At 42.4% G+C, this 10,439-nt stretch overlaps 1 protein-coding gene across 7 annotated transcripts in view; it reads right to left on the bottom strand.

Annotated features, from left to right (window-relative positions):
- PABIR2 (PABIR family member 2) overlaps positions 1 to 10,439 on the bottom strand; it is an 83,913-nt gene that overhangs the window by 59,245 nt on the left and 14,229 nt on the right. For 2 of the 7 annotated variants that reach the window (XR_013835040.1, XR_013835041.1), the window contains exons 8-10: positions 5,606 to 5,670; positions 4,687 to 4,783; positions 2,128 to 2,704 (exon numbers count right to left, since the gene is read on the bottom strand). Coding sequence is in view for 5 of the 7 variants with exons in the window: in XM_079962921.1 (XP_079819047.1) it covers positions 2,545 to 2,704; positions 4,687 to 4,783; positions 5,606 to 5,670 (322 nt within the window). In the remaining 2 variants the exon portion in view is untranslated. Of the gene's footprint in view, positions 1 to 1,114; positions 2,705 to 3,669; positions 3,984 to 4,686; positions 4,784 to 5,605; positions 5,671 to 10,439 lie in introns of those variants that run through there. The other 5 variants (XM_079962924.1, XM_079962923.1, XM_079962921.1 and 2 more) reach the window with 4 other exon arrangements.

The following is a 10,439-nucleotide window of genomic DNA, read 5'->3' as shown; positions in this document are numbered from 1 at the left end:
TTAAATTGGAAACCATCTTTAGAAAGATTTTCTCTCCAGAAACATTTTATTTTAAAAATCTGATTTAAATCCAAAAAAATCTGATTTTGGGGTTGTTTTTTTAAAAAAATCACTGATTTTTATCCACCCTGTCATGTGGTTATGCAGTGCTTTCAAATGCTCTGAGCTTACCTGGGATTGCCCACATAAGCCTCAAGTGTTCCCATTTTAAAGAACAAGGAACCAAGGCTAAGCAAGAATGCTCTATCCCAGGCATAGGCAAACTCTAGCCCTCCAGATGTTTGGGACTACAATTCCCCTCATCCCTGACCACTGGTCCTGTTAGCTAGGGATGATGGGAATTGTGGTCCCAAACATCTGGAGGGCTGGAGTTTGCCTATGCCTGATCTATCCAAAGGTATCGAGCCTTTCCTGAATTGAGGTTTGAAAACTTCACTGCTACGGTTCTGAAGTTCCAGTACTAGGTCAAACAGCAGCCAGTAAGTGCACGGATTGACAACTTGTATTTTAAAATTATTATTATTAATAATAAAATAAAATAATTATAAAATTGTTGTTATATAATATAAATTTTCTAAGCTGTAGATAACATCCTGTGTATTAGGTCTTGTATTGCTGGGACTATAGGAAACCCTCTTGATATGAGTCAGCCCTTCGTTTAGCTTGGTGTTGTCAACACTGACTGGCAGATGTTCTCATGGGCTTCACGTGTGTCTTTCCCCCTGGAGATGTCAGGGAAAGCTTAATAATTCTAAAATAAAATTATTATTATAAATTATATTAATAACATTAATATTAAATTAATAATATATTACTAATTTTATAATTATAATTATAAAATAAAATTATTTTTTTTAAAAAATGATGATTATAATAAAAGATCGAATTTGTGGATTTAAATCAGATTTCTTTATTATTTAGCAGCAGCTGGGAGGCCAGCCAAAACAGCACAGTTTATCTACACAAATACAATTTGCACGCGGATAAAATTGAAATATATATATAAAAAATCGGTCCAGTAGCCCCTTAAAGACCAACTAAGTTTGTTCTGGGTCAAAGTTTTTGTGTGCATGTGGATAAAATAGTCATTTTAAAAAATAAAGATACCCCTGGGTGACATTTTACAATATGCACATTTATTGGAGGCGAGGAAACTCTCTCTCTCCCAGGCAAAAACCGGAATACAGGTAACAAGAGGCCCAACTCCGATTCCAAACCAACGTTTTCCAAAGGAAAATTCCAGGAAGGGGAAAGCCAAATGTCCTTTTTTCACCCTTTTTCCGAGCCAGACAAGCACAATCACACTTCAAATTCCGCACTATTTCTTGGAAGGAAGGAAGGAAATCAAAGTTTTCCAAATCCGGAAGACAAGAAACATTTGGAACCGGAATCGCACAAATCCGGCGGACAAAGTTGCCTATCAATACAGACCAGCCAGTGCTCACAGGACATGGGGAAAGGGCTTCAATCATAAAAAAATACTCTAATAAATCACCAGACTTTTGTTATTATTTTACAGAATTATAAATAATAAATAGCGTGACACAGTAGATTACAAATGGGTTGCATCTTTTTTTCCCCTTTTTTGGAAATTAAGCCCAATTGGATCTTGTGAGGAATAAATCAGACTTCCTCAACCTCGGCCCTCCAGATGTTTTTGGCCTACAACTCCCATGATCCCTAGCTAGCAGGACCAGTGGTCAGGGAAGATGGGATTTGTAGTCTCAAAACATCTAGAGGGCTGAGGTTGAGGAAGCCTGGAATAGATCATTTCTTGCACCCCAAACCGAATGACATTTCCCATACTTAAGTGTACTTCTCAGTTTCCACCAGCATTCATCTCAAGAAACAGGCCCTCCAGATGTTTTGGCCTACAACACCCATCATCCCTAGCTAACGGGACCAGTGGTCAGGGTGATGGGAATTGTGGTCCCAAAATAGTGGATGGGGCCAAGTTGGGCCACCAACTTGGCCCTCCAGCTGTTTGGGGAATACAATACCCATCCTCCCTAGGTAACAGAACCAGTGGTCAATGATGATGGGAATTGTAGTCCCCAAACAGCTGGAAGGCCGAGTTTGACTAGGCCTAACCTAGAATAAACTCATTTATTTCAGCTCCATTCTTACCTTCGGAACAAGGGATTGTGACAGCGACCGGTTTCCCACCGATATTTTTGATGCGAATATAAATTGGATGCTTTTCCGGGAATTCGGAGGAAATGTGGGTGTCATTTCTTTGAAAGGAAAGTCCCGATCCAAGGATATGTTCGCAAAATAATTTGTAGTTAAAAGGAAAACCGAGCAGACGTTGGCAAAAGAATTAAAAGGGAAACCAGCAAGCCAGGCAGCGCCAGGGCCTGGTGGGTCCATTAAAAGGAGGATTAAAATCGCCTGGAGACGTTGCCGAGAAGGGTTGACGTGGGTGTTTCGCACTCGGCATTCCTAATCCGGATGCCCTTGGGGATTTTATGCCGCCGGTTTCTCCGTAGGCGGGTATAGCAAAAGGATGGCACAGGCGGACATCCAGGCAGGCGGCAGGGTGAGTCACTTGGGGGAAAGGTCTTCCATCAAGATGAATGGGGAAGCAGGTTCGGATCGCGCGGCAGGCAATTCCGCTGCGGCGCCAGAGGCGGCGCCTTTGGCCAGTGAGTCAGTGGAGGGGCTGGCGCCGCTGGAGCAACCGTCGAGGGCATCTGAGGGCAGGCTGCGGACACAAGGGGAAACCGCAAGCTTCAGTCAGGGCACATAAAATAAAAAATGGTCCAGTAGCATCTTAGAGCAGGCATAGGCAAACTCCTATGTTTGGGACTACAATTCCCATCATCCCTCACCAGTGCTCCTGTGAAGTGGGGATGATGTGGGTTGTAGTCCCAAAACAGCTGGAGGGCCAAGTTGGGCCATGCAGCGGTGACCCAACTTGGCCCTCCAGCTGGTTTGGGACAATTTCCATCATCCCTGACCACTGGTCCTGTGAGCTGGGGATTATGGGTGTTGTAGTCCCAAAACAGCTGGAGGGCCAAGTTACCGTATTTTTTGCTCCATAAGACACACCTAGTTTTTAGAGGAGGAAAACAAGAAAAAAAAAATTCTGAACTAAACAGTGGATGTATGAGTTTTGTGGTTCATGCAATGGCCACAGACGTGATTTGACGGTGAGTTTGGGGTAGCCCATTGCAAAAATCCTGAGGATTCATGTGGATCTGTGCTTTGTAACCACGTTGTTCCACCATTGTGGCCCCACAAAACAGTGGGTGCATGATTTTTTTGGTGCAGGCTGTAGCCATGGACATGTTACGTGATCTGATGGTGAATTTGAGGTGACCCAATGTAAAAATCCTGAGGATCCCCCCTTCCAGGCAGCCTCCTTTATCGTGTCCCTTATCTCGCTCCCCGATTGCTTGCCAATCAGCGGCTTTGTTTCAACACCCACTTCCCTCTTTCAAAAAAAGGAGCATGATCTGCTTTTTGACCCTGGGCAATTCAGCTCCAGGGACCACGTATTCGCTCCATAAGGCACACAGACATTTAGGAGGAAAAAAGTGTCTTATGGAGCAAAAAATACGGTATGTATCTGCACACTTCTTCAGGTCAGTACCCACCCGGGTGGATTGGGTACTATCATTTATTGCTATCAAGTCTGTTGAAATCACAATTCAAATCACTTGTCAGTAAGGCTTGATTTAAAATCCTTTTTATTTACAGAAAGGTTCAGTCATGCTGGCATTATCTTAATATGGACCATTGGAGGAAGGTTTCCTTTTTGGAATCATCAATTTACAGAGAAGCTTTTACAGTTTACGGGCTGGGGGAGTGTTTGTGGCAGGGTGGATTTGATACAAATCAAATAGATATAAATCCCTCATCAGTCAGACTTTATTTCAATCACTTATCAGTAAGGCTTGATTCAAATCATTTTTTTTAATAGAAAGGTTCAACCTTGCTGCCATCCTCTTAATACTGACAACCAGAGGAAGGTTTCCTTTCTGAAATCATAAATTTTCAGAATAGTTTTTACAGTTATATAAAAAATGAGTGATTTTTTAGCACACATGAAAAACTTTAACCACATCCTTATTTCCTGATGAATAGCCTTTGGACTAGAACAGGCATAGGCAAACTCGGCCCTCCAGTTGTTTTGGGACTACAACTCCCATCATCCCTAGCTAACAGGACTAGTGGTCAGGGATGATGGTAGTTGTAATTCCAAAACATCCTGAAGGCCAGAGTTTGCCCATGTGTGGACTAGAAAGCCACTTAAATAAAAAATCTTCAGAAAGATTTTTCCTCCAAAAGCATTTTGTTTTAAAAATCTGATTTAAATCAAAAAAATCTAATTGAAGAAAAAAAAATCTGATTTAATTTTTTCAAGAATACGATTTTTTTATTTAAAAAAATATCCTTGATTTTTAGCCACCCTGATAGATGGACATATGTCACTTAAACAGAAAACTATCTTTAGAAAGATTCCCACCCCCCAAAGCATTTTATTTTAAAATTCCAAATTAAATTTTAAAAATCTGATTTAAATTTTAAAAAAATCAAATTAAAGAAAAACTTTTTAATAAAAAAATTGGTTTTTATCCACCCTGGGTAGGAACTATTTTGGAATGCTAGAGCATCAAAAGATACAGCGAACCATTTCTGGGCACTGATGAGTAGTATATGTATCATTAAGATTAATTTTACCATGAGCTGAGGTCAGAAAGTAGTGTCGCGTCAGGAGAAAGCATGTTGGTGGTTCCTTGGAAAAGTCTCTTGGGCTGGCTTTCGGTTTCCATTTCACCTATTGAAATCAAGCAGATTTGTTTCAGATGGTTTATTACCCAAGAGGTGGAAGCTGCCAGAGTTACCAACGATTGAAGAGTGGCAGAATGAAGATGGTGGACTAAGCCAGAGGGAGGCCAAACTCAACCCTCCAGCTGCTTGGGGACTGCAACTCCCATCATCCCTGACCACAAGTCCTGAGAGCTAGGGATGATGGGAGTTGTAGTCCAGGCATAGGCAAACTCTGCCCTCCAGATGTTTTGGGACTACAATTCCCATAATCCCTGACCACTGGGCCTGTTAGCTAGGGACAATGGGAGTTGTAGTACCCAAAACAGCTGGAGGGCTGAGTTTGGCCATGCCTGGACTATGCAGAATTGAAGAGACTGGAGTAAATTTATTTGGTATATGAACAATTATTCTAAAAATGTACTGCAAAAAATCTGGCCAAAGAGATAAGAGTTGGCTACAAGGATATTAAGGTCAGAAAATGCTAATTTAAAGGGCGATACAAAGATCTGAAAAGAAAAAAACCAGCTGAAGGGATGGAGGGAAGTCACAAGCTTGGCAGAGAAAAGAGCAGGCCTAGGCCAACTTGGCCCTCCAGCTGTCTTGGGACTGACCACTGGTCCTGTGAGCTAGGGATGATGGGAGTTGCAGTCCCAAAACAGCTGGAGGGCCAAGCTGGGCCATGCCTGATCTAGAGCAGGAGAGATGTGCGGCTCGGGTGGGCCGCAGGCCCCACAACAAGGGCCACCCAGCAATTTGTCACCACCCCGTCAGTGGTGACACCCGGGGCGCCCTGCCTCCACTGCCCCCCTTCCTCCACCTCTGCACTTACCTTTCCTTTTGATGGGACCAAGAGCGCTGGGCCGGATGCAGTTGATTGGACTCTGGCTCCTCCTGCTAAAATCAAAGCCGGATTATGGTCTTTCCAGGAACAGGGGAACTTCCGAGGTGACAAGGTGAATGACTTTAAAGCTACTATATTGTGTTTTCAAGATTATAATCAGGGTGGATAAAAATCAATGATTTTTAATTATTTAAATCGGATTTTTAAAATAAAATGCTTTTGAAGGAAAAAATCTTTCTAAAGATAGTTTTCTATTTCGGTTACATTATAGCCGAAAGGCTATTCATCAAGGAAACAAGGATTTTTTTAAAGTGCTAAAACTCAGTCTAAGGCAGGCATGGCCAAATTTGGCCCTCCAGCTGTTTGGGAACTACAACTCCCATCATCCCTAGCTCACAGGACCAGTGGTCAGGGATGATGGGAATTGTAGTCCCAAGGCAGCTGGAGGGCCAAGTTGAGCCACCACTGTTCTAGATCAGGCGTGGCCCAACTTTGCCCTCGCTGGTCTAAGGTGTGTTTAAAAAAAATTAATTAACCACATCAGTTAACAAACATGGATACATGTGCTATAATGTTATTCCTTTAGTGAAATAAACGGTTTATATTGTTATGAAGGAAATGATTATTTTTCTTCTTCCAATAAAGTACTGCAGAAAAGTTGTCCAAATAGAAAGAGTTAACTTATTAAACCTCACTATAATTTAATAATTGTTTCTAATGGTGTAACTAAATCAGTCATTTTTGATATAACTGTAAAAACTCCTCTGAAGATTTATGATTCCAAAAAGGAAACCTTCCTCTGTTTGTCAATATGAAGAGGATGCCAGCAAGGTTAACCCTTTCTGTAAAAAAAGGGATTTTATTATTCCCAAAAGGAAACCTTCCTCTGCTTGTCCATATTTAGAGGTTGCCTTTCTGTAAAAAAAGAAAGAAAGAAAAAAAGATTTAAATCAAGCCTTCCTGACTAGTGGTTCAAATCAAGGAATTTAAATCGTGAGTTAAATCGGTTTGATTTAAATCAAATCCACCCTGATTATAATGCTGTATAGGAAACCCTCCCCCCCAATCCTTACAAAGAGTAGCCTTTCACAAGATTTCATCCCGAAAAGAAAACACCATAATATTTTTAACCCCCGGAGGAATTTCACTGAAGATGGACTCTGCCCAAGCGGGTTATCAAATGAACCTCTGTTAAATGAGTCTGCTCTTTAATAAGCAAATCTACACGGTGCATATTTTCTGGGCAACACTAATAACATCAATATAAAGTTGAAAATAAATGCTATCATCTGCAGAAAATAAAACACAAATAATGACAAGTTATGTAACATCCGAAATGCCAATTTATATCTGCATAGATGAGGAATGCAACACACAACGTGTTTAAATGATAACTGAGAAATTTCCACAAGAAAGAAATTTATTTAAAAAATAAGTAACCAGCCTGTGACTTTATAGTTTCAAATTGCGTTGTGCTGCCAGATTTGATATATAGATATATTGGTCCATCACCAAAGAGTAGTCAACGTAATGAGTTGACATTTTAAACAGTGCTGAAGCAACCTGCATAAAAGGTAAAGGTACCCCTGCCCTTACGGGCCAGTCTTGACCGACTCTAGGGTTGTGCGCTCATCTCACTTAAGAGGCCGGGAGCCAGCGCTGTCCGCAGACACTTCCAGGTCACGTGGCCAGCGTGACAAGCTGCATCTGGCAAGCCAGCACAGCACACGGAAACGCCGTTTATCTTCCCGCTATAAAGCGGTACCTATTTATCTACTTGCATTTAAGGGTGCTTTCGAACTGCTAGGTTGGCAGGCGCTGGGACCGAGCAACGGGAGCGCACCCCGCTGCGGGGATTCGAACCGCCGACCTGATGATCGGCAAGTCCTAGGCGCTGAGGTTTTACCCACAGCGTCACCCGCGTCCCCTGCATATTAAATAACAAATAAACAATAAATAAGGAATACGTACCAAGTAATCTTTTTAGGATATTCATACATGTAAATATAATACTTGAAGATCAGAGCTCACTAACCAGTGTAGCTAGCTGATGCTGATAAAACTGATGTATAGAACTGATAATTATTTATTTGACACACCTGTCAATAACCTCAAGAACAGTGTAAGAAAATTGAAAGGTACAGTACATTATTTGGAAATTGTAAATTTCGGGTGACATTCTACTATTAATAATAATTAGCCATGTGCTGCGGCTGAATTTGAGTAGACAAGTAAGGCAACACACAACATGTTTAAATTGTACAACTGATAATCTGGTTTTCGTGTTGGTTTTATGCAAGTGGTTTTTAATGTGAAGCGCCCCGAGAGATATGGGGCGGTGTAGAAATACAAGAAATAATAAATAATAATAACAAACACGACACCAGACACTGTCCACCAGCATACATCTAGATTCAGGTGGGTAGCTGCATTGGTGGGACGCAGTCAAAATAAATAAATGGTTCAGCAGTGCCTTAAGAGACCAACTCTGTTTGTTCTGGGTCAAAGCTTTCGTGGGCAGGCCCCCTTCTTCTGATACACGGAAGCAGAAGTCCCCTGACACTTATATATAGAGGGAGGGAGGGAGGGAGGGAGGGGGTATTTCTCAGAAGGGTAGTAGGAGATGGGTGATTTTACGGTTCCCAAAGTGGAAACCTTCCTCTGCTTGTCCACATTGAGAGGATGCCAGCAAGGTCGAACCTTTCTATAAATAAAGGATTTTATTATTTCAACAAGGAAACCTTCTTCTGCTTGTCCATATTGAGGGGATGACTTCTTCAGATATATTGAAGCGGAAGTCCCCAGGCCCTTATATATAGTGGGAGGGGAGCCCCCAGACCCTGATATATAGAGGGAGGGTGGGGCGGAGTTTTCTCCAAAGGGTAGTAGGACTCAGTGGGTATGGTCAACCTGTTGGCGACTGTGAATGACTGTAATTAGTCCTGCGGGAAAAAGCAAGGGATGGTATACAGATGACCAAAAATAGCTTTAGCTTATGCAATGAGACAGGAATCCAGTATCTATATTCATATGAGGTCTCTCCATAGTTTTCAGTTTAGTAATAAGTTGCAATTCAGCCACTTCTCTTTCAAGTCTATTTCTGAAATTCTTTTGCAGTAAGACAGCTGCTTTCCCTGTAATAAACTGACAACTTTTCTAAATGACTATAACATACTATCTGAAGCTCAGGCAGCTTTCTGCAAGAACCACTCAACATCAGATCACTGTCTAATGCTGTCCCTCCTAGCCGAGAAGTACACCAGACCTCGACAGGGGAAACACTTTGTGGCCTTTATGGACCTGAAATCTGCCTTTTGACTCCATCCCCAGATTCCAACTATGGGCCAAGTTACATCTAGCACTGAAGGATAAACGTCTCCTATATCTCACTAAAGCCCTGCACTGTGGAAGCAATTTGCAGGTTAGGTGTGGGTTGCAGGGCCAGCTCTCAGACTGTATTGAGATGGCCAGGGGAGTGAGACAGGGATGCATTTTGGCCCCTACTTTGTTCAGTTCGTTTCTGAATGACTTAGAGGCAAGCTTAATGGCCACGTTCCAAAAATAGGGACGAGAAAGACCCCTCTCTTGTTGTATGCGGATGACGCGTGTCAGGGAGAGGCAAACGGGAAAAGATGAAAGGACAGAAACCAGCAGTTATAGAGAGCCTAAAGAGATTATCAGCAGCATGTCGTCTGACAGTCAGTCTGACGTAGAGGGGAAGTGGATGAGCCTGGGACAAGTCATGCTGTACATAGAGGAAATAAGGGGAGGAGTTTTCGCAGACTTGCATGCTGGGTGAATAAAAAGGAGGAAGTAACTTTAGAGGGAGCAACTGCGCACAAGGGGAAGGAGGTTAATGGATACACTGGAGATGTACGTTTGAACTTTGTCAAATAAATCAATTGTTTGGAACTGGCTGGGAGCCCGGAGTCTTATCTATGGCCAGCTGGACAGCACTAAGCCTCTGACAATGCGGCCATCCTCTCCCGAACCAGACCTGGCCTGAACTATCAACTAAGGAAATTCTGAGACTACTGCTCTGGTAATGGGTTATCCATCAGTTATGAAAAATCTAAAGTCCTGGTGTTTGAGAAGAGATTCTCCCTGAGTAAATGGGTACTGGACGGTCACAAACTAGAGCAGAGCAAATTCTTCCGGTACCTAGGGCTTCTGTTCCATTATTCCAAGTCCTGGAAATATCATTGGCAGACCGCCTTTAAAAAGGCGGAGGTAAGCAAACTGGCTATACTTCAATTCTTTTATACAAGGGGAGGCCATTATGTTCCATCAGCCATTAAGGTATTTAATGCAAAATCTGTCTCTCAACTCCTCTACGCCTCAAACGCCTGGTTCAATGGCTCATTCTCCAGGTTCAATGGCTTCCAGGCAAAGTTTCTCCGGTCCAAATTGTGTTCCAAATGCAATACTATTCTTAAAAACAGGTGAATGTCCTCTATCAACTAAAGCATGGTGGGCTGGCCTGAGATACTAGCTCAAGATCTGTGTCTTTGGCCTACGGAAGGGCTTCCATACCTTCCATACCTAAACAACGAGGAGTTTGCCAGCTCATAGGTGAAAATGATGGTTAGATACTTGGCTTGGTATGCCACCTTCTCTCCTGTACCATCTGGGCTATGATACTGCCTTTGAATCTCTTGAGGCAAAGCCTCTGGGACATATCACATAGTGATCTCCGATCTCAATCTCATGTTATCTGTGGCCCATTAGAAGTAGGAATTCACTATGGGTTCGAGTTTCAGACACCTGCATGTCTTAGAAATTTGTCTGTTACCAACATACCGGCGTCTTTTCACCCAAGCCA

This window comes from Podarcis cretensis, assembly GCF_951804945.1.
Source record: "Podarcis cretensis genome assembly, chromosome: Z".
Lineage (NCBI taxonomy): Eukaryota > Metazoa > Chordata > Lepidosauria > Squamata > Lacertidae > Podarcis > Podarcis cretensis.
Note: the sequence above shows the minus strand (reverse complement) of the source record. Positions and strands in the feature narration are given on the sequence as shown.